The sequence below is a fragment of the Podarcis erhardii genome (assembly GCF_964252035.2).
Source record: "Podarcis erhardii genome assembly, chromosome: 4".
Classification (NCBI taxonomy): Eukaryota; Metazoa; Chordata; class Lepidosauria; order Squamata; family Lacertidae; genus Podarcis; species Podarcis erhardii.
The window spans coordinates 15,142,947-15,167,677 of NC_138508.1; the positions used below are offsets into that span (position 1 = coordinate 15,142,947).

Genomic DNA, 24,731 nt, shown 5'->3' on the forward strand with positions numbered 1-24,731 from the left:
CCCTTTGCCATACCGAGTCTTGGCATATCTTCTCATGATTGATTCTTGTTCCTCCGACTCTTCTTGTTTATCAGAGAACTCTTCAGTTAGCAGTCTTTACTCCCCCTCCTTCCTTGAAATATGTGCATTCGCTTCTTCCTAATTAATCCTTTTGAAGTTCTTGCAGCTAGCGGCGCGGATCAGAGACAGCGTCCAGGAGCACCGAAATCCCGGCATGTAGTGCCCTGAAAGAGAACATAATGAAAATGATCTATAGGTGGTACATGACCCCAGTCAAGCTTGCAAAGATATACCATTTGCCCAATAACAATTGCTGGAAGTGTAATGAATGTGAAGGAACCTTTTATCACCTTTGGTGGACCTGCCCAAAGATTAAGGCCTACTGGGAAATGATCTATAATGAAATTAAGAAAATCCTTAAGTGGACATTTGTAAAGAAACCGGAGGCTTTTCTCCTGGGCATGGTCGGCCAATTGGTACCAAAGAAAGATAGGACCTTTTTTATGTACGCAACAACAGCAGCAAGAATCCTTTTGGCGAAGTATTGGAAGACTAAAGAATTACCTACTCTGGAAGAATGGCAGACCAAGGTGACTGAATTTATGGGACTGGCAGAGATGACCGGCAGAATCCGTGACCAGAGGAAAGAGACAGTGGAGGAGGACTGGAAAAAATTTAAAATCTATCTTAAAAATTGTTGTAAAATTTCGGAATGTTAAGATGTCAGGGGATTGGACACAAAGAATTACAGCTATAAATCGAAATTTATAAAGCAGAAACTCTTTTTAAAGAGAATTAAATATAAAAATGGGATGAAGAATTGCTAAAATTTTTGAAATTTGGATGCAGTGAAGGGGAGGTTTGGGGAAGTCGCATTATGTTTGTTTGTTTTTTGTTTATGTTGTAAAATCAATAAAAATTATTATAAAAAAAAAAAAAACAGGAGCACCGAAATCCACAGAAGGGCATTCTGCCTAGTGCCCCCATCCCCACAAATTCGGGGGTGGTATAGGGCACAGCAGGCAAAGGCATTGGATTGTGGGGGGGGTCGGGAGGCTATTTACTCCCATCACAGCCTCCTAATTACCTCCTGTGGGTCAACTTGCCAGCCAACTGTGGTTTAACAGCTCTAGTAAAAACTAAGATATCAGGCCATTGTTGGTTTGTTCTAAAACCATTAACCATAGTTTCCTGGTTTGGATAAAACTATTTGAAGGGTTTCTAGCTTGTTCGTTGGCTTGAGTGGAGGGCCTGCAGGCACAACCACGAGGCTTGCTCATACCTTGGCTTAGGAATGCTAGCAGGTAATATCTAATTTGACAGTACTATTTAAATACTGTAATTTAGCAGAATTAATCAATACGACCAGCACTATTAAAAAGAAGAACCAAAATTTCCTTATTGATGCTTTTTTTTGGTCCAAATCAGTGTCGTTCCAATAGCATATAAGTATGATGATTTTTCAAAATCATGATACCTAAAGTGTTCATATATTCAGAGGTGTGGACTAAAGGCAGAAGCAGGAAATACACCACCTGTTAACTGCAAAAAGTCTTTGTTCTATTTGGAACAGTGTGTAAAATTCATGTTTGGATAACACTGTGTACGTGTCAGCGCTCCATAGATTTTATATACAACGCAGCATTGTTATATTATCAGCTGGCCTGATAAGAATCAATTTAGATAAACATGTTTCCACAGTGTATTTTCAGAGATTACTGGAAATTGGCACATTAGAAATGCATAGCTTTTACTTCAGACATTGCAAAATACTTAGAATTCTGTTCCTGTGAGCTAAATTCTTAGCCCAGAGTAGGAAAAGTAAAGCTACTTTGTGGTTAGACGTTTGTGGTTTTCTCTTTGGGCATTTTGCCATAAGATAAGTACAAGATTATTGAAGGGCGAGCAGTACACAAACTGATAATGATATGAAACAGTCTAGCTCCCACACAGTTTCAGACTTGCCAAGTGACTGATTTTCAAAATATTTGCATCCTCTTTCCTGTTTTCCTCTTGCTGTTTTGAAATGTGTTGGTGATGAGGTAACCAGGAAGATGTGAAAAACTCTGATTTGGCCATCACAGATTTCAGCTGGAACCCTTTCTATACTTTATTTAAAGCCAACCATCTAACCTGTGGATTGTGGTCCATATACAACCCACCTCCCTGCCCCCAAATATTAGTCAATTCTGGGATAGTTGTTTAGCTTTTGTACTACAGTTTCCTGATTTTGTGGTTTGCAAGAGCTATTGGGGATTTCTGATGTTCTGGAAACCAACACATACTGAGGTAGTTCCTGAGAATATGGAAATGCCCAGGACCTTTGCCAAGCCTGTACCAGAGTTTGGACATGAAAAGTGTTCTAGCAAGTGCATTTTTACCTTATTTCTTATTTTCTTGAGTAAGAAGGAGCTCTTATGGGTCATCTTTTATGTGTCTTTGACACATTCTTAGATAATGTTAATGTTTTTGAATAATTATACTTGCTTTAAATATGATTTTATTTTATTTTGAATAGTATTCTTTTAGCACTTGGTGTTTGCCTCCCTGGGCTCCTTGGAAGGAAGGGTAGATTAGAAATTAAATAAATAACAACTACCCCTTTGAGCTCCTTGCCTTGTTGGGTGGGTTGCGTTGTTCAGATGCCTGATTATCGTCTTCCAAAGCAACTACTCTATTCCAAACTTAAGAATGGAAAGCAAAATATTGGTGGACAACAAAAGAGTTTTAAAGATGCTCTCAATACAAATCTATAAAGTTGTAGTATAAGCACTGAAAACTGGGAAACACTGGCCTGCAAGTGCTCCAGTTGGAGAACTGCCTTTACCAAAGGTGACATGGACTTTGAAGAAGCATGAACTCAGGGTGAAAAGGAGAAACTCCCTGGGCAGTTATCTTTCCACAAGGGCTGCCATTGATGCTGAAATCCAGCATCGCCTGAGCTCTGCAAGTACAGCTTTCTCCCGATTGAAGTGCAGAGTGTTTGAGGACCGGGACATTTGCAGGGAAACCAAAATGCTTGTTTACAAAGCTATTGTACTACCAACCTTACTGTATGCTTGTGAAACATGGACCACTTATAAACGCCATTTCTAACTCCTTGAAAGAGTCCATCAAAGGTGTCTCCGAAAAATTGTACACGTCACTTTGGAAGACAGGCGAACTAATACCATTGTACTGGAAGTAGCAACGATCACCAGTGTCGAAGCAATGATTCTTCAACATCAACTTTGTTGGACTGGCTATGTTGTGCAGATGCCTGATTATCGTCTTCCAAAGCAACTACTCTATTCCGAACTTAAAAATGGAAAGCATAATGCTGGTGGTCAACAAAAGAGGTTTAAAGACTCTCAAGGCCAATCTAAAAACATGTTGTATAAGCACCAATGGCTGGGAAACACTTGCCTGTGAACGCTCCAATTGGAGAACAGCCTTTACCTAAGGTGTCATGGGCTTTGAAGAAACTTGAACTCAGGACGCAAGGGAGAAACGTGCTAAGAGGAAGACACACTTGGCAAACCCTCACCATGATCTCCTCCCTCCCGGAAACCTATGTCTCCACTGTGGAAGGACGTGTGTATCCAGAATTGGCCCCCACAGTCACTTATGGACTCACTGTTAAGACCGTTTTCGTGGAAGACAATCTTACTCGGCCATGAGTGATCAGCAAAGAGGGAAACATATCTAAAACCTAAGTTATCTTTAACTTCAGGGTTTGTTTGTTTTTTAACCCACTATCTGTGGTGTGTGGAACACTGTGTTTGCTGTCAACGCAGCAGCATTTGATTTATTTTTACACTTGTGTACGAAGAAGCAGAAACGTAGACAACTTGGATTCGTCTGGTTGTGGGCTCAATTCAGGCCTTGTCACTTCTGACAGTGTTATATTTTGGTTGTTCAGGCAATTGTCTGGCACATTCATTAAGGAGACATCTAGTGACTGAATCCAAACCCCATGGGAGAGGACGAACCTCTTCCATATGTGAAGAACACTAGATGGTTCCTGCTGGACCGAATAACAGGAAATTGTTTCACGGCTATGGGTTCCCCCCCTTCCTTTTCTTCCTTTTTGAAACTATGCCAGTGAACCCCTTGATTGTACAACTGTAGAGGGGATTAATCTGGAGCTTGCTACTTCCTTTTTAAAAAACTTTTAAAGCTGTGCTTGTTATTACCTCAAATTCTTCGCGTGCGCTTTCCTGTAACTTCCATCTGCCCCTACTTAGTGCTAGCTTTGGCGACACCTCCCATAACCTTCCTGGAGAAATTTCCCCCACTTTATCCTCCGGTCCCCTCTCATTCGCTTTGCCCAGAGTTTCTCAGTCCTCAAGACCAGGCAGTTACTTTTTTAAAAAGATATTTAATTCTGGGAGGAATTTAAAATCTTGCATAGTTTTCATAAAAGAGGACTTCTTTTAAAAACACACAGAATACTACGGTTTTAGCCTCAGATTCCCGCAGTATTTTATAACCCAGGATCAAATGGCATTGTTTCTATTAAACTTCTCAAAAAGGAATTTCAGCGGCTTTTCAATATCGCTGCTATGCCAGTGCATTTTCTTTGCCACAGCATATGGCAACCTGGAGTTATCCCTTGTTGTCCAGCATTCAGCATTGAAAGGGTCCATTAATAGCCACAGATGCTGCAGCAGTTGTGTTCTGGCTTCACAGAATAGCAGGGGTTGTGGAAGGAGGGCTTGTCTTTCAAGTCAGCAGTAAAAAAATTGACTGCGCACTGTCCAGGCTTATAGTAATGTTTTTCCCTTCTGCATTGTGAAACCCAGTACTTGCCATGTGACTAGCAGTGGTTTGCGCTAAAAGGCATGACCTCCTCTTGTCTATCTGCTTCGACATTTTAGATGACAAAACAAGGATTTTGTTTGATTTGTATTCAGACACTGCATAAGTCCTTTTCAACTGTTGAACAACACGTGTGCAGATTGTTGTGTTAAAAAAGACAGTGTGAAGCCGGTGAAAGACTTTATTGAGGTATGCATTTACTTTTAAATCAAGGACATAGTGCCTTCAAGCCTGATGCACTATGCTTAAGCCATCCTGGAGACTTTAAGAAACAGAGCAGAATTGAAGTGTACTATATAGAGGTTTATGAAAACAGGGTTTGATAAGCTTTCAGACCAAGACATTTGGGAGCGCAGGGGAGAATTAACTTGCACTGCAGTGAATGTGTCTGTTACTGACCTCTGCATAAACGTAAACTGCTGAAAGATGCTTTAAAAATAAAGGATTTGATGTGTCTGTGAAGGTACTGAAAGTTGGTTTTCTTGAAGCCCATATGACATCTTGCTCTTGGAATTGCGGGAAAGAAGCCAGTAACCCTTGACTTGTACCACAGTTGTGTTTAAGCAGGTGTTGTTGCAAATCCAGAAAAACACCTGCAGTTTTTCTTCTATGTGAAAACAGGAGACAAAACAAAGAGGCTATCTTTTAGGGTTACATGAGTGAGCAGGAGCCAGCTTCAGGCCCATGGTCTCCTCTTGCGGCAGAGCTGCAAGGAAGCTTTAGATTCCAGAGTTCCTTGTCATGGCTGAACTTTGGTAAAACTCTGGTTTGTTCAAAAAGTCAGAATCTAATCATGGGATAAGATTTTTGTTTGCTTTCAGAGTTTAAACTCCCCAGAGTTCCTTGAATTTGTACCTAGTGAGACCCTCTGGTTGCTTTGAAATCAGATTGTTCTGATCTCCTCATGATCATGCCAGAGGAGAAGAAGAATGGAGAAACACACAGACCGAAAGCTCGCTGCTCCTCATAATCCTTGTTAAGCATTTTACTCAAACCAGACCTGTGGCTCACTTGAACATCATGTGAAACAATGGTTTGCCCAGGTGAAAACTGGACTACTTGATTTGATAGACTTTAAAGGTTGAGCAGGCAAGATGAAGAATTTATCTAGCATTTCATTTAGAAACTATTTGATTTTAATTAACTAACTAATTAATATTGATTATTATTTCTAGTCTGCCTCTGTGTCTTACTTCCTGGAATTCCGAAACAACTAACTTGGCAATCATATAATATTAAAACAACAACATGCATGCAACACTGGCAAGGGGAAAACAGTTTTATAGGCCAGCCATACCAGAAGCCTGCTATAACAATGAGGTTTAAGTTCCTGCATAGGAAACATTTCTCTCTCATGCTTCTGGTTGAGCTTGGGATATGAAACAGGGCTTTTCTCAGTGGTCTAAGAAGTGCATGAGACTAATACTATTGAAAGAGATGACCCCTTTTAAGGAGACTGTGATATTTAAACTTTGTTTTTGTGATTGTGGAATAATTGGATTGTGAACAAGAGGGGATTGGCTGTTCAATCTGTACATTCTTAGGGGATCTGTACATTCTTAGGATTTCTGTGCATTCTTGCTTTTCAGCAGGCAAAAAGCAGCAATATTTGACTTTCTTGCCTGCAGTTACCCGAAATAGAGACCAGACGGTTGACTTTTAAAGACACAGCTAAACAACAGTCGAAAGCCTGGTTTCTAGGTTACATTTAAAATTACATTTCCATAGCCACTTTATTAAGTTAGATGTGTGTTGTAATGTCTGAGGCTTTTGTTCAAAGCCCTGCTTGAGACCCCTGTTGCTTTGCTGTTTGAAGGTGGAAATGAGATCTCTCTGCAAGATACACTAATGCTGGGACTGTACCAAACATTGGGTGGTTTATGCAGGAGCAGCAGCAGCAGCTTATTGTAACCTCCTTTACCATTGCAGGGCTAAGAAAGCAATTTCTTTTGTGTGAAAAAAGGAAAATATTTACTTTGCAAGGATGCCAGTTCATATATTCCTGGACGTTATGCAGGCCACCCAGTTCCCAAAGGTTTCTGGTTTATTCACTGGAGATTCTGAATGGGTCCAGAGAAAGCCTGGGCTCTTGGTTTTGCCCAGCGAAACTTTTGGAATCTGGAAGTGCAAGGCATAGTTTTCATCCCCTTCCCCGAATGTTCTTTAAAAGAAGCATTTTGGGGTAGGGTGAGCACAAAGGGATGACAGCAAGGTGAAAATATCCAGTTGGCAAAATTGGTTGCAATCACGCATTCAGTTACACACATTTACGTTTTATTGAAACCAGCGGAGTTTCCTTGCTTGCGGCTGGGTGTAGAGTCGGGATTTTTATTTTTGAACGTTTTCTTTGTAATTAGGTCTGTTGCTGTTCTGTGGAATTTGATTCATTTCACTGGAGGTTTATACCTGTAACTGGAAACTTAGCAGGCAGCCACATGCACAGTGTCTTCTCCAGAGTAAATTGAGAGCTGGCAAGGCCATCACCAGATTCAAGGGGACTCTGGGCAAAATCTGGTGGACCCTCTGGTGATGCTGGGGCGTCCCAGATAGCTAGGACTGGGAGCCACCATGTAAATCCTCCCAGTACCCCCAGTGTAGTGTCACTCTGGGGCATTGTGGGAAAACAAAATGGCAGCTTATGGGACCAGACACTTTTTGGAGCTGAAAGTGCTGGACATAGCAGATGCAGCAGTGGGCCCAAAGCCTGATTCATTGTTGTACATGCACAGATGGGTACTGGTGATTTTCTTTTTAGTCTATTCAAGCCAAGGAAATGATGGATGCATAACCATTTTGTATGTGTACAGTATATATCTACTTAAAACACACACATATATACGGTCTCTATCACGTTTGTGGTCAAACTGATCCAAATCTCTTCCTAGGTTGAAATCAGCTGCCGCTATGAATAAATTTTACTAACTGTATATGGTAGTAAGGATTTGACGATCAAGGAAGTTTCAAGATCCATAGCTATTGTGTTCTCTGTCTGGCTTTTGATTTGATGTTAATTTCTGCTAAATGGGCCTGTTTTTGTCATACCTCTGCCTTCTGGAAATTCAAAAATATTCTCTCAACTTTTACTGACAACATCACCTCCTGATGTGACATTTTAAATTCTCTCTGTGTTTTTCTATTTTAAAGATCTTTATTATATAAAGATCTTTATTATATATCATCTTCTTTATGATAGTTTCTGTGAGCACCTTCTACTAGCTAGTATGGCAGGATGTTAATTTTAAAATAAATCTTTGGAAGAACAACTTCTTTTAATATTAACCAGGTTGTGGGGGAGAAGAGGCTTGTTCTTACTGCAGTTCTGGTGCCTTGGTTTCTTTTTATTTGTAGATGAGCTATGAACTTTTTTTAAAGAAGCAGAAGGTTATAAATGATCTGAAAAAGCATATTGATATCTTCTGTCAATGTTATATTCACAAATGCAATAGTGTTCTGTATTTATATATGCATACATCTTAGCATATATATAAATATAAGGAATATATTTTCCTTTTCACACAAGCATTTCCTTTGTGTGTGTGTGTCATTTGGAAATAGCCAGCAATGAAATGCTGCATGTGTGCTTTCTCAATTACTGAAGTGTCTAGCAAATAATTACAAAGGTTTTAAGTGAAGGAGTGGGACCTCTGTCTCTATTATGTGATTGATTGGAGGGCAAAAGGTTGCGACCTTTATTGCTGAGGATATTGTGTGGGGTGTACGAGTCCCATAGTCTTATCAGCCAGCTTCATTCAATCTCTGCTTTCCTGTTGAAGCTACAGGACTGGTAAACATTGGTTTCCAGGGACGTTAATGTTCTCTGTGGCTTTGTTTCTTTTTGTGCCTTGTGCGCAGCCTTGATCAGTGCTTGAGCCCAACTCCCTTAAGTCCTCTATTGACATAGGCTCCTTGCAATTACCTGAGTCCGATTCCAGCCTGACACTGGAAGATAGAGCCGTTGCCGAGTAGTATTCATTTCTGTGTGATTTATTGTGTCTATTTAAGCTGGTGTCCAGCTGCTTGCCTACATGTCCCCGTCCCCCCAACCTTGGGAGGTATACAAATTGGATAGCATCTACACAGGCAGAGCGCAACAGTGGTGAAAGAGACTCCATATATTTTTGATTAAATATACTGGGTGGTATTCAGCTACATTTGACTCAGCATAGATTCCTTGAAATTGCCGAACATGACTAACTTAAGTCCGTTCATTTCAGTAGGGCGACTCTGAGCAAAACCTAGTTGAATACTACCTTAAACATTTCAGGCTGCTGAAATAATTTTGGAAGATTTGTCAGAATGATTTTGGGCATAAGAGAAGAGGACAGTAAGTTATTCTCGCCCCATAGTCTTGTGCAGCAACTGGCAAATTTAATACACCTTTTAAGAATAAATAAATAGAAAAAGTGCTGTGATACTTTATTTTTATTAACACAGCCTGAGTCCCCCCCTTTAAAAAATAACTCCTGTTGCTTTAATAAACATTATAAAAGTAAGATAAATAAGGGGCCTACTTCAAGATGTGATTATAATAAGCCATTTACATTTTGTCAAACTCGGGGGTAATAATTTAGTATGTTGTCAGCCCAGGAGCGTTCTCACTAAAGAATGTGCCCTAAATATAGCTTCTGGTTCAGAGATTAAAATGCCCATTGATACTTAGAAAGACTCCTATTCACATGTCAGCTATGATTTGTAACATCCTAATCCATGTTATGAATCCCTTCATTATTCTCAGTATCTGAAACTCATAATTTGGGGTGGGGTGGGGGGAGAGAAATGGTTCATGCTCCATAAAACAGCAGCTCCTTATTTTGGAGGACTCTGTCTATTTAACTATTTATCTATAAGATTTCTTACCCACCCTTCACCATAAGGTCCCATGGTGGGTTACAACAATATAATCATACCATTATAAAAACAAGTAAACCAGTTCTGATTGAAGGCAAAAAAAGAAAAGTACAGCCGTACCTTGGTTGACGAACACCTTGCGAATTGAATATTTTGGCTCCCGAATGCCGCAAACCCGGAAGTGACTGTTCCAGTTTGCGAATGTTCTTTGGAAGCGGAACATCCAACGCGACTTCCGATTGGCTGCAGGACCTTCCTGCAGCCAATCGGAAGCCGCACCTTGGTTTCCAAATGTTTTGAAAGTTGAATGGACTTCCGGAACGGATTCCGTTCCAAGGTACAACTCTATAGCTAAACCACAAAGAGGTGGGTCCCACAAAACAAAATACCTTAACTGCCATAGGCCAGGGTAAAGAGGTGTGTCTTCAGCATGGGACAAAAGCTGTACAAGGAAGATACCAGGTGCACCTTTTGTGTGAAGGGAGCGCCACAATTTAGGGGCTGCCACAGAGAAAGCCCTGTTCCAGGCCAATTTCTCTAGGTGCAAGTCACTCCTCCATTTTCCACATTTCAGAGTAAAGTAGCACAACAGGCCCAGGACAGAACCCTATGGCACTTGTCACTTTTTTCCAGGATGATGAAGAACTATTACTGAACCCTCTTTGGGTTCAGCCAGTCAACCAGCTACAAAAAACCTAACAGTTACCTCGTTCAGCCCATATTTCACCAGCTTGACTTGGCACAACTTGTTTTTGAGAAACCTATGCGGGGTTTCTCAATCATAGCATCCTTTTCTAAGTGCTCACAGACCATCCGTTTCATTATACGTTCTAGGACCTTTCCTGATATCGACATCAGGCTGACGGGTTGGTAGTTACCTGGGTCTCTCCCCCTGCCCCCTTTTGAAGTTGTGGACAACTTTTCCCCACCTCCAGTCTGCAGGGTCCTTTCTAGCAACATTTGCAAGCGATTTCTCCGGTATTATGAAATTCATGTGTTATTTTCACAAATACATAGATTTTTATTTCATACCTTTTTCTAATATACAATTTTTTGTATGCTTTTGTTTGTTTGTTTGAGAACTGTTTAGCAAGATTTGGCAAAATGCGAATTTCAAAGAATAGATATGGTTCAGGTCACATTTCAGGAAGTCCAGATTCAGCAGGCCCACATTAGGATGCAAACCAAACCAAATTTCTCCCCTATTCCTGTGTCTGGTCATTTGAATGTTTTCTATATCTGTCTATCTGTCTGTCTGTTTGTCTGTCTATCTATTGATCAGCAGAATATTATAAGGAAGGAGCACTTTACTTTCTCTCTAAGGACATTCCTTCCTGGCCTCTTCAAATTAAATTTGTGTGACCAGAAAGTTCCTTCTTGCCCAATTAGGTGAGAAGCATTCGGTGGGAGGAGAGTGGGAGATTTTGATAAGAAAAATAGCTTCCAGAGAAAGTGTTAAGGCACCTCCTGCCTCTCCAGCCCCCCACATTTCCCACTCCAGATTGCAGCTTCCCATAGCTATTTTAGGTCTCCCAGCTTGCTCAGAGAACATTAGCAAATCATTCTTGACTGATTGCTTCCTGTTTGCCACAGTCAATTGTTTGCCCTGTCAAAAATGTTTACATTTGTACTTTTAGCATGTCAGAAAGTGAATGGAATATATTTTGTATCTTGATGGATTCATGGTGGAGAAGGTTGAAGTAACTGTCAAAGAAAAAGTTGTGTGTGTGTGTATATAAATGTTACTTAATTCATATGAACTAGTGGGTGAATTGTTTAATGTTTGCTTCTTGTCTATATAAGAAGCATTGGGGTTATGTTTATCACAGTAATAATCTAAAGATACCTGGGAAAGATTTGTCTAAAAGATACATCTTAGGCATCCTTTGGATGGTTATATGATGCAGGCTAAAAACCATTGCTTTTCACAATTTACCACCTAGGCTACCGAATTAGCTCTGTGCAGAGTCAATTACAGTAGTCAAATATTGACGGTACTAAAACATAAACATCAGAAGTGTGGAATGTTTACGAATGCCATCAACCCTGGAAATAATGCAAAACTACATGTTTCAAAAACATGTTCAGGATGTTTGATGTCATTCTTCAAATGTAAAACACTCCTGGATTTATGTACCACAGAAAGCCTGCAATTGCGCCAAAAGCCAAAATAGTGTGTGGTCAAAACCCATGGAGTTCATTGGTGGGAGGGATTGCCAGCCATTTCCCCTGGAACTCCTCCCACCATTATTATTATTATTATTATTATTATTATTATTATTATTATTATTATTTTACCACATGCGTAAAGCTGAATGCGCACAAGTTAAATGCACATAAGTTGTGGTCTTAAATTGTGGGGCTGATATGGAAGCTGTTCAATCTGCTTTCAATAGAAATGATGTTCTTTATCTTACAGTTACTTATGGCATTCATGTGCCATAAAACGCTTCTGCCCTTGACTCCGTTGTTAAACACATGGAACTGAAGTAACAACAACAACAACAACAACAACAACTTTTATTTATACCCCGCCTTCCCCAGCCAGAGCGGCTAACACCAATAAAATCATAGTAAAAACATAATAGGGGGGAAAGGGGGGGGGAGTAAGTACCATAGTGTTTCTCTCGCTGTCCAAACACAAAATTCATTTTTTAAAATCCTAATTGGGTGATGTCAACCAATGTGGTAGACTTTATAATCAGTATAAGGGTTGTTTTGTTCATGCCCTTAACTGTTCATTTGATCAAATAGCATCTCTAAACAGATTAATATTTCAAATTTCACAGTATGATACAAACAGAACCAAAACAGCTATCAAGTAATAACAGGGTCCTTCAACTCTGTATCCCCAAATGGAAACCAGAGTTGGAGGTCATACATTTTCTATTACAGTGGTACCTTGGGTTAAGAACCTAATTCGTTCTGGAGGTCCGTTCTTAACCTGAAACTGTTCTTAACCTGGAGCACCACTTTAGCTAATGGGGCCTCCTGCTGCCACCATGCCACCACCGCACGATTTCTGTTCTCATCCTGAAGCAAAGTTCTTAACCCAAGGTACTATTTCTGGGTTAGCAGAGTCTGTAACCTGAAGCATCTGTAACCCAAGGTAGCACTGTACTGGGGAATGATCAGGAGCTCACCAAATTAGTGGCTAAATATCTCTATTTGGTTTTTTGTTGCTGAAATACACTGCAGACGTCTGATCTCCCTGGAGATGTGACGATAGACTTCTCTGCCCCCTTTCTTTTAGAAAATGTTTTTTGCCACTGGGGAAGTGGTAATTCTGTATTGATTTGTTTTGGATGTTTGTATGTGATGCTGATAAAAGGTTTGATGATGATGAATAACTGGGTCCAGTATTATTGGCCAGGGAAAGCTTGTCTTTTAAAAGTTATTTTTTTTTTTTTAGGCTACCTAAGAAACTATAAAGAAACTAGAGGAAGAAGCTAAATGTAAAATAAACTCTGGTGGAGGAGGCTGTTAAAAATATTAATTTCCCTCCTGTCTTGTGAAATTGCTTTAGCTGATTTCTGGTGCATGGATTGAATTATTGGTTATATCTCATGACCCCCTTAATTATTGTAATGAAACAGCAGATTCTGAAATATCCTGCAAATCATTTGCTTTGGAAAGGGAACATTTCTGGAATGATTTTGATAGAAGCATATATGTTGCTAACAACCTGGTTGCCAACTTGGAGATTTGTTCCTTGTGCAATCCCCCAAACAGTCCTAATGTCTCCTCTTTATTAAATCCTTCTTGAAAATCTGGACAGTCAATTCTTGGCACATAGTTCCTAAGAAAAGCTTGTAAAGTGCATTTCCAAAATTTAGACCAAACATGTCAACTTTCAGCTTTCACGTTTTAACTTCTTTGTGGACAGTTAATGAATTCTGACACTTGCTTTTCATTTTGGAAATCTTGGGCTACTGTGTCCTGTTTATATTTTTTTAAAGTGGAAGCAGCATCTGCCATGAGTCTGAAGCAGTTGTTTTCATTTCTTAGTTTGCAGTTGGCTAGTTTATGGTGGCAAGATTCTCTGTGGCTAAAGCTGAAACATTATTTTCTTTGATTAAAGATGAGACCTACTGTTCATCCAGTACCCAGCATGCCAATGAATGTCATTTCCTTGAAACTATTTTTATATTCCATCTTCATGCGAAAGAGAAGGAAATATTCTTAATTATTTTATCTTTATTGTTATAAAATGTATACACAGCTTGATTGTTTTTTAAAAAACACATTCAAAGCAGTTTACAAAGAGACACCTTGATTTTAACTATTGAAATTCCAGCAGATATGCTTACAAGCATTGTTTTGCAGCTATAACCAGCTAGAGGTTGTTTTTTTTTAAAAAAAAATGCTGGGAACCATCACATTGCTCCTAGCTTTCTCATTCTGACATATCTTGTTTCTGCAGTAACTTTATAAAGATGAACTTGCTATCTTTTGAGAAGTTATGTCTGTTGGGGTGGTTTCCAGTCTTAACCAGAGTAACTTAAGTCCATTGATTTTGATGTGTGTACTCTGAGTATGACTTCCATTTATTTATTTACTGAGAAAATTTCTAACCTGCTCTTTATTAAAAATAATTCCAATATAAAAAGCATAATGCATAATAAAGCATGTTATAGAAAAGAAATAGAACTCTAAAACTTCAACAGAGGCCAAACACATTGGAGAAGGCACCCCCATTCTCCACCAAGTGATAAATTAAAGTCCTGGGAGCAAAAATGTGGTTATTTGCTGCCAGGGTTGGCACCTATTCATGCTGAGAGGGGCGGGCACTCCATGACTGGGGTGCTATTGCTGATATCACCTGTTGAATTTTTGTCCCTTTCTGTGTTTAACGTAAGAGGTAATTTGTCACTCTGCTATCTACATGTGTGTTAACTAGTCATCAGTTTTAGGCTGCTAGTAGCAGTTGTATACTGCTTGTTAAGCTCTACTTCTTTCTGAAACCTAAAGTAATAGTTCTCAGTCCTAAATTACATGTTGTAGGAGACCAATATCCACCCACCGTTCCCCACAGGTGGGCAGGGTTTGCGGCACCGAGCGAGGCTCACCTGGGCGGGTGCCACCCACCTGCTTGAGCTGGCCTTTGACCCGCCCTCGGCCAGGGAGGACAATGGCCAGCCGGCCGGGGGTGGGCCTAAGGCCAAAAGAAAAGAGGCTGACTCCTGGGCTCAAGCCTCTTTTGCCGTTCTTCCTTCCAGGATCACCCACCCTCCCTCAATTAATATTTCTTGCGTAAGTTTGCGCTGTGCAGTCCCCTCTCACTGGGCCTCAACTGCCTGCATATCCTCAGCCAGGCGGGCTGAGAGGGTTACCTGCCAAGGCCTGTGCCAAGTTTCCCACTTCTGAAGTTCAATAAAGTTGTGGCCAATTTGAACCCATACTCTGGTCTCTTGTGTTATCATTTGGGGAAACTGGTAGGCACCACAGACAGGGTTTAGCGCATGTGCCCACAAAATGCCAAAGGAAAGACTTCCCCCCAGTAACGTCCTTCTTTGTGATGTGACATCATTGCGTACAAAATCTCCTTGCCCCTGTCCTACTTCATCAGTTCTAATAAAATAGAAATGCGAAGTTTAGGTTGGATTTCGACTTAGTTGTATTTGGGTCCCATTGACATCGGTGTGAAAGGGTAGCTATGCCTAAGAGAGGTCTAAGTGCAACTAATTTAGCCTGGATCCAATTCATTATATGCAAGATAGAACACATTTAGAATTGTGTGCGCTCTAACGACTAGCTTTTCTATAAGAAAAGTTGCTCCCCCTTTCCCCCCTCATTTGCTTTTGCTCTGGGGGTTAACTTTGGATGTTGTTATTTTCATCACACGTGGTGATTGTTGTTCAAAACTATAGTAATTAAACCTCATCAGCAGGGCCCTTGTGGAAAGATCATCAGTCAGCCTCTGAATGAGAACCTTTGAGAGACTTTCAGCAAGAAACACTAATCAAAAAAATTAGAAACCTAATTGGTGACATTTAGCCTTACAATGTGGTGTGGAGACCTTTTTGCCTTTCCGCACAATGGGGGGGGGGGGGAGATTAGGTATGCCTACATGCACAGCCAGAGAATAATTAGTCTTGGTTTGCAGCTAGACTGAAATTGGGCAGAAGCTGGCTTCAGGAAAAGGGGAGCTCTGCTAACTTGGGGCAAGGGTTGTTCCTGCTTTCGGAAATGTTCTTATACAGCCACAGATTACTCTGTTTTGAATAGAGTCCTTCCTCCCCCTCCCTTTCTTTCTGCTTTTGAATGAGGGCCGTCTCAGCAAATAGCTTCTTGCCTTTGCCAGTTTATTTCTCTTCAAATCCTTGTCCAGATGCTAATTGCTTTTGGTGCTGGAGCATGAACTCAGGTCACCTTCGGATTCCTTTGAGTCCTGTAACTTCATGATTCCCTCTCTTTTGCTTCACTTAATATGCAAATAGGAAAAAGAGTGCAGCTTCATGGGCACTTCCACCGCCCTGAACATCTGACTCGCACATAGAGAAGCTGGCCTGCTTGTCAGATGCTCGGGGTATCTGACTCAGAAGTTATGTAGTATAGAGCCTTTCTGAAGTTTGTTTTCATTACAAGGGTATATTGTGTTCAGGTGCTCTTCCAAGAAAATATGTTGCAGGAAAGTTGCAGGAAATCATGCCCGCAACATGATTGTGTCTCGTTTTAATGGTCAGGGGATGAACAGGACTTGAGAGTGTTGCACATGATTTTGAGAATGGTAAGGCAGTGTGTTTTTAACCATTTTGGTCCAGAATGAGCATGAAATAATACCCTTAAGTAGAATTTGCTTTGTCGGTTTAAACTTATCCAGAATCGTTACCCTTCTGACTTAAATGCTGCAAGACAAAGCGATCTCTCCCATGCCCCCCATACACACAGTAATTCCCTAACTTCGTTGTGTTCCTTGAAACATGGGAATTACATTTCTAGGCAGCTGCAATATAATATTTATTAACCAAGTGATTGGGGACTCGAAATGAACCGTTTCACTTTGAAGTCTGTGAAGTACACACACTTATCATAGTGGAGGCCAAATGTTCTGATGACTTAAGGTGTGATGGTGATAGTGCCAAACAGCTGAGAGAGAAAAATCATGATACACGCTAACAGCTATTTAAAGGTTGGTTGCAGCATGTTATGAGCTCAGGTCACAGATGCAGAGCGCATGGAAACGGCTTTCAAGTCAGTTCTTCTGTCATGGCTTCCCTCTGTTCTCCTAAGAATTGTGCTGGTGGCTCTCCCCAGAAAGCCTTCTATTATAAAAATATCATTTGCTTACCTTATAAACTACATGATTAACACCTGTACCATTTTGTGTGAAATAGTTCCTTCATTCCTAAGAGCTAACTTGATTTTCCATCACCTTCCCTAGATCAGATACCCTTCAAGCCCGCTTTCTTGAGTTTGCATTGAGTTTTAAATTTTGTTTCTGGTTTTTAAAACAGATTTTAGAATATTTTTAATTGGTTTTAAACTGTATTTTATTTGCTTAGAAATACCTTTATGCTAAGATATCAGGATGGGGAACAATAAAACTTCATTTTAAAATACATTCTATGAAAGTTTGTTTTGTTTTTTGCTGAGCTGCCCAGATAACACACATTTTGGGTTAACTATATAAAAGCAGCTGATAAAAATAAACAAATAGGTGTGTGTCTGAAACCAGTTTCATTCTGCACGACCCTGTGCTCAGAAACTTAAAACAGATAATCCGATATGAGTTTTGGAGGCCCTTCCCACAGCTGCATTTGCCACAATCAATGTGCTTGTTCTGTGAATTATTAAAACTAATAATTATATTGGATTCCATGGCAAATCGTTCTCCTTAGTAGCATGCTGATTATTTCTGGTAGGCAAATCCTACGAAAGCACCCTTATCACCCTTTTGCAGCAAAAATTCCCCAGATTCAGATCATACTGCCAGTTGTACTACATGGGACAGGCTACAGATAAATGCATAATGGTGTCAACTGGAATCGCAACTGGAGCGTTTTGTGTGCAGAGTTTACTCACACTGTGTTTACACCCCCCTTTCCTTACTTGTTGAATGTTACTTGTTACAACGCTTGAGAGGTTTATGTCCTGCAAAAGCTTTCTTCAGCTAGGCATTCATAGAATCATAGGATTTTAGAGTTGGAAGGGACACACAGGATCATCTAGTCCAACCCCCTGCAATGCAGGAATATGCAGCTGTCCCATATGGGGATCAAACCTGCAACGTTGACATTATCAGCACCACTCTCTAACCAACTGAGCCATCCAGTGGCATGTACCACATTTTAAAAATAAATAAAGAATTTTTATTAAAGATTGCATCTGTGATTTTTTGGCATTTTTAATGCTGTTGGTGTTATGAGAATTATAAGGTCTAAGATATAAAGGGACGGGGGTGGCGCTGTGGGTAAAACCTCAGCGCCTAGGACTTGCCGATCGCATGGTCGGTGGTTCGAATCCCCGCGGCGGGGTGCGCTCCCTTCGTTTGGTCTCAGCACCTGCCAGCCTAGCAGTTCGAAAGCACCTCCGGGTGCAAGTAGATAAATAGGGACCGCTTACCAGCGGGAAGGTAAACGGCGTTTCCGTGTGCTGCGCTGGCTCGCCAGATGCAGCTTGTCACGCTGGCCACGTGACCCGGAAGTGTCTGCGGACAGCGCTGGCTCTCGGCCTATAGAGTGAGATGAGCGCACAACCCTAGAGTCTGTCAAGACTGGCCCGTACGGGCAGGGGTACCTTTACCTTTAAGATATAAATGTTCATAAATGTACCAGGTAAACACATACATAAATGTATAAACCACATGTCTGAAACAGTACAGGAAAAAAGTCCTGAAACCATTTTGACTCTCCCAAATTGACCTCAAATGTTTCTCTGCAAGGACAAAGGAAATAGGAAAACCTCCCCATTGTCTCTTTGCTCACAAATCCCGTCTTAAGGACGTATCTGTATGAATAGGGTGAGCCTGTGACCTGGATTCAGGAACTAAGTATTTAGTATCTCAAAAGGAATGGCCAGACTGCCCAAATAATGCAATCAGTGACCATTATCAGGTATCCTGGCAGACAGGTTTTCTGCTGTAGACCGCCTCTTCTGTGATGTATGTATGATGTATTAGGTGTGGTCTTGAGGTACAGGGTTGCAATTTCAAAAGTCTATATATGGGCTTGCACACCATTGTTCTGGGTTCCTCCTTCCGCCTGCATGGGGTGTGTGTGTGTGTGTGTGTGAGGACCCTGTTGCAACAGTTTAATAAAGATCAGGCTTACTAGCTGCTTTGCTTCTCAATATTCTCTGATTGGCCTCTGTTATTTTCTCCTACCGATAGAGAACCTACATAAGGACTCTATATGGGCTCTATAAGGGAAAAGGAGCAGTTTTCTTTCTTATAACAATGGTAAAAAAAAGTCACAGCATTATCTTCTTTTTGAAATATTTACGTGACTAGTCGCCATAGCATTTATTAGGTATAAATTAATGTATGGCCAGTCCATTTAGAAGGCTGCTGCTTCTGTGTCCTTTAAAGGGGAAAGTTGTGTCGGAAACTTATTTGCACCACTCAAATGTGACTTGGCTGATGGGGTCACTGGTGTCGTGGCCATGTACGCTGCCATCTGTACTTGAGTATGAAATGCGTTATGAGAAGCTGCCCTTGGCGCTTGACCGACAGAAAATCTGTCTGCCCCCCTTGCTCCTCCTTTGCCAGCAGCAGATTTACTTGTTTAGTTAACTTCCTGGCATATGCAACAGACTTTTGAATTGCTGCTGAATAGGGACATCTGCTGGCAGAATGGTAGAACTTCTTGGCAAGTGTCGAAATGGAAACCAAACTGGCTTTTTCCGTTGCTGGGCTTGAGGCATTTCTTTCTTTTGCCAAAGCTTACATAAGCTACTTTTTGGTCATCTGGAGGGAATTCTGTTTGGTTCAGTTTATGTTGCACACGTTCTAATTAAAAAAATTGCAAAGGCAAACAATAACGAAATAATTACACATCTTAACTCTGAATTTCTGGCCCTGGACAGAAGAAGGTTGCAAGACTCTGATGCTTTAAATGATCTCTGCTGCTCGACTGCTCTGTGAATTTGGGAACTATTGAATCAACCACACCCAAAATGTTTGGTTTATATTTCAGGTGCAAGGATGGCTTGAAAGGATTTACATTCTCAGCACTAAAGTAAGTAAAACAAAGCTAGTGTTTTTCCTTTGTAGCCCAAAGTGATCAGACCAGATTGAGTGAAATATGTGCAAACATAGATGGAGGAAATTTGACATGCAGGAAACAAAAGCTATTTGCAAAGCATGATTTCCAGCCTTGTTTCTCATTTTCCTTTTCTCTCTTTTTTTTTTGGATGAAAAACATATACTACTTCCATTTATAGTACTTTCATTCTGTGCTGCATAACGCCCCCCCCCCCCGGACATCTAGAAGAGAAATACACAAATCAGTTAATTTTATGTTCTGGACAGTGGTATTTTGCCCTTGACTCCTGCACTGCTTAATATAACAGATGCCTCAAGAAAGCACCTGCATTTATATATTGTTTTGTTAATAAAATATGTTTACCTGTTTTGCTTGTTTTTACTTTCCGAACACTATTATTTAATACTGTATTCCAATAGAATGTTAAAACCTGAAGTTTTAGACAGCGTGCCATATTTTAAGGAATTGCATGGCTATAAAATTGCTCCAGCAGTAGGCTAGCCAGAGGCAACTGCAATCCACTGTTTGAAAATGGCACTGCAGAAATCAGGTAGCTGGTGACTTGTGTGCATCTCTGTTTCTTTTCTTTTCTTCCAGATTCATTGTAGGGAAGGAAGAAATTCCCACACATTCTTTTGCACCGGAAGCAGCCTTTCTAAGGAGAGGGAGAAAAATAAAACACAGCGAAGAAATGACACAGCGAATGAACATAGTGGCGGCAACAAAGAAACTTGTGGACAAAGTGTGAGTGTAGAATTTCATGGATTTGTATTTGGCGTGCCAGCCAGTTTGCCAAGTCACTGACGAATGAGATTTGAGCATTTTAGCTTGACGCTTTGTGTTAAACTGCCTTCCACTCAACTGTTAGTTGTTCTCTGCCATCCACACTGGTGGCTCTGAAGTGGAGCAGAAAACTTTCCAACCGCTCCATACCCTGGCCAGCTACCTTAGTGACACCTGAGTTCTGCTATCAGAAGCCTTGGTTCCAGACACCTGACACACAGTGCTGCCAGTTACCAAGAAGGAGGGGAGAGGGCAAGACAGCAGGGATCTTGGGAAGGCCAGTCTGCTCCCTCGAGCTCCCTAGTACCTAGATAGATAGGAGTGTTGCTCATCTTAGGGAGGCCAGGGGAGCAACGCCGACCACTTCTGGTCCAGGGCATTGCCTTTATATATGACCTGTAGGCTTTCCCATGATGTTACAGTCCCTCAAGCCTGAAAATTATATTGAATAGGAGAGGCCAAGAGTCCAATTTTCAGGAGACTTGGTTTGAAGAGTTCATTTTGGTGTATCACTGGATTAGTCTAGGATAATTCGTCCGAGACACATACAAGATACAACGAAAGCTGGCAATGCAGTCGCCCCACTAAATGAAACTGCTCATTCCAGGGTTTCTCAAGAAAAGGCCCGAATGATTAACAATTAAGAAGAATGATCTTGTTTTGGTATTTCTATCGACCCACTTGCATATGACCAAAAAAACCATTGAGTTCTTAATCCTAATCCTCTATCAAGTTTCTCTCCCATATGTTTCCTTTCAGATATAACTAAGTCTGAATGTCTGTAACTTGATCACATCCTCATTACAATTTTTGCTACACAAACTGACCTCATGGGTGATTTATGACTGATACGCTTTTGCAGCGCATAATTCAAAGCTTCCAAAAATATTTGGCACAATCGAAAGATTGAGTAATGTTATTTTGTCCTCAAACCGCAAATACTTGACTACAAGAAAATCTAATTTCTAGAACCAGCATCAAATTGATTTTCTTGTAAGTCAACCTGATATGTCCCAACAACTGGAGAGCCCTCCCCAAAGCATTTATCTTTTTCAAATCCACAACAGTAGAATTTCCACATAGCAATAATGATCATGAAAAGTGAAGTCTTGTAAGCTGCAAAGAGTACAAATTTTCCCCTAAACCTAGAGAGAGGAATATGCAACCTTCCAATCATCTGTGTGCCCCTTTCTGTGGCCTTCCAACCAGCAGCCCACACTACCCAATTGCCACGATCCTGGTTGCATCATGGAGCACATGGGCAAAGTCATAAAGATGAACAAGATGTGGGGGCTCACCTCTGAATTTGTTCTGTGAAAAATGTGCATAAGTCAGAGATCACGAAATCCTGTTTCAGGTTCCAGGTTCGGGCAGCAGCTTCCTTCCAACTTGGGTAGGGGGCTGTTACTTTAAATGGAACTATTGCAATGGATAAAATGATCAAGGCAGGATCAAACGCCTCTTCCCCTGTCCCGTGGTCCCGGTCTGGATCAATGTCTTCCCTGGCTTTTTATTAAAGTAATGATGATTTTTAAAATCCCATGCATGCGACTATTCATTTAATGTAATGTTTAGTGTGGTTCTGAGGCTACCTAGTGAATTCATGGGAAAGGAAAGATTTGAAAAGAGGATTTCCTGGTTCGCAATTCAATCTCTTAGCTGTGTTAGCTCTCCCTGGAACAAAGGTCTTGCCTTTATTTGTACAGAATCTTTAAGTACTTTTACGTTTTTTATTCTTTTTTGCTTCACACTTATAAGCATTGTAAAGGAATTTATTTTGCACTGCACAAAAGAAGAAGTAGCTATAGAACATTCTGCACATTTTGGTGGAAGTAGATCATTTATGTGTTTGGTATGCAAAAAGCAACTTGGGGATTAATACTGATGCAGGGCTCCGTTTTTTGTGTTTATTTTCCAGATGCAAACGTGGTCCAAGACACAGATGCTGTAAGCATTATGAAGATAATTGCATCTCATATTGTGTTAAAGTGAGTGGTAAAAATAACATAATTCACATTAGAAAACTATTTAAAACTATGATTTAGATATAAAAAGTTGATGTAAGTCACAAATATGGATGCAGGGGAATTATTTTTTTTAGCAAACTGAGCTAATTTGTACCTCCTAGCTTCATACAGTGGTACCTCGAGTTAAGAACTTAATTCGTTCTGGAGGTCCGTTCTTAACCTGAAACTGTTCTTAACCTGAGGTACCACTTTAGCTAATGGGGCCTCCTGCTTCTGCTGTGCCGCCGCCATGCGATTTCTGTTTTCATCCTGAAGTAAAGTTCTTAACCCGAGGTACTATTTCTGGGTTAGCAGAGTCTATAACCTGAAGTGTCTGTAACCTGAAGTGTCTGTAACCCGAGGTACCACTGTATAATGATTGCAGCACAATTATCCTTCAAATTTTGCAATACAGTTCTTGCCTCAAAAGACATACCAAAATGTCTTATAAAAGTTCATATTTTAGGATAGGATACTTTTAGAAGTGCAGATAAAGTAATCAGTACCAAAATGTGAATACATAAATATGTATTTCATCACAAAATGCATATTTAGTGACAAAATGCACATGTAATTATGTATTTAAGTACCTTTTAAAATCTGAATTTCATACTTTAAAAAAATCTATCTGCAGATTAATGTGGAGATGGACAGAACAGACCTACAAATAAGCATACACAGTAGAATTGACACAGACCAGAAATAAGAGTGATCCATCCATCCATCCATCCCTAGTCACAAAAAGATTATGGAAACATTTTCCTGTTCTGGGTACTGTTTGTGTATGCATGCACACATGTACCCGGAAAAATGTAGTAGTGGTTTCTGGATTTCTATCAATTGCAGTGTTCAGGGCAGAGGGGAGTTGGGAGAGCGCATAGTGTGAAAATTGTATCTTCTTTGGGTAATGTAGTGTTCCTCTTTGGTGTCTGTGCTGTATTATCTACAAGGAAACATCAAGATTGTGCATTTTATCCTTTCATGGTCTATTCCATTTATGTGAATGACTTGCTTTATTAAAACAATAGTTTTTAATTACTACTATAGTGTGGTTGGAACAGGCACACAAGCTTCATAAATGATAGGGGGCAGATGGTTCGGTGCAGAGTAAGGTGATGATGATGATGATGACGATGATGATAATAATAATGTTATTATTTATGCCCCACCCATCTGACTAGGTTTTTGGACTGCCAGTCTCCCCATTTCCAAACCCCTGGTGATATTTCACCCCCCTTCCCCCCAAACTTGTTCTAAGAGTTGCTTCACATTGTATCTTCCCAGTACTTTAGAAATACGCCCCCAGAGAATGGGTCTTTCCATGGCTGCTAGCCACAGTAAACGAATAGCACATTTATGTTCGGAGGCAATATAGCACTGAATGCCGGGTGCTGAGGACAAACAGCACACTTTCATTCTCTGTTCACAAGTGCTCAGAGTCAGTTGGCTGGTTGCTGTTGCAGACAGAATGTTGGATTTTCATGTGATTCTGCAGGGCAACCCTTGTGTTCTTTTAGAAAAGCATTTTAAAAAAAGAGAGATGCAACGGGCAAAAGGGATCTCAAAGCTCCCAATATGTGAAGCCTTCTGCGCTGTCTTTTACATAACCGACTCATTGAAAAGGTTCTTCAGTAGATGCCCGCTTCTCTTTACGCGGTCACCACCGTCGCTGGTGTTCATTTAGGCCTGCGGTAAGCTGCTAAAGTGAGTGAAAAGCGAGGCTCTGAGAGCCTTGTCCGATTTAATTGCGCGCAGAACCGTGTAACAGATCGCACTTGCAGCCGTTCCCTCAACTCAAGTACCAGGAATGTGCTGTACTCGGCAGTGGCAGCCCTCATACAGCTGTGCCTCCCTGGCACATTGGGGTAGATTTTTTTGGACTCTCCGAGCCTGCGAATGTATTTTAAGGGTAATGGGAGAAAGTTCACAGTTGTTGCACGAAGGAAGGGCGGTCCGTGTCCATTGATATGAACTATCCTCTCCCAGAATACGATCGGAGTGGGTTTTCTTTCCCTTGGAAGAGTGATCTGTGCGGGGAGATTGTTTTGGCTGCAGTTAGACTGGCACAGGTGGGAGCACCTGCTCACAT

General features: G+C 40.7%; 1 protein-coding gene across 1 annotated transcript in view; it reads left to right on the top strand.

The window, feature by feature from the left end:
• Window positions 1–24,731, top strand: part of TMEM135 (transmembrane protein 135) — a 169,191-nt gene that overhangs the window by 124,506 nt on the left and 19,954 nt on the right. The window contains exons 7-9 of the mRNA XM_081860536.1: window positions 19,785–19,826; window positions 20,451–20,597; window positions 22,555–22,624. Of these exons, the coding sequence (XP_081716662.1) occupies window positions 19,785–19,826; window positions 20,451–20,597; window positions 22,555–22,624 (259 nt within the window). The remainder of the gene's footprint in view (window positions 1–19,784; window positions 19,827–20,450; window positions 20,598–22,554; window positions 22,625–24,731) is intronic.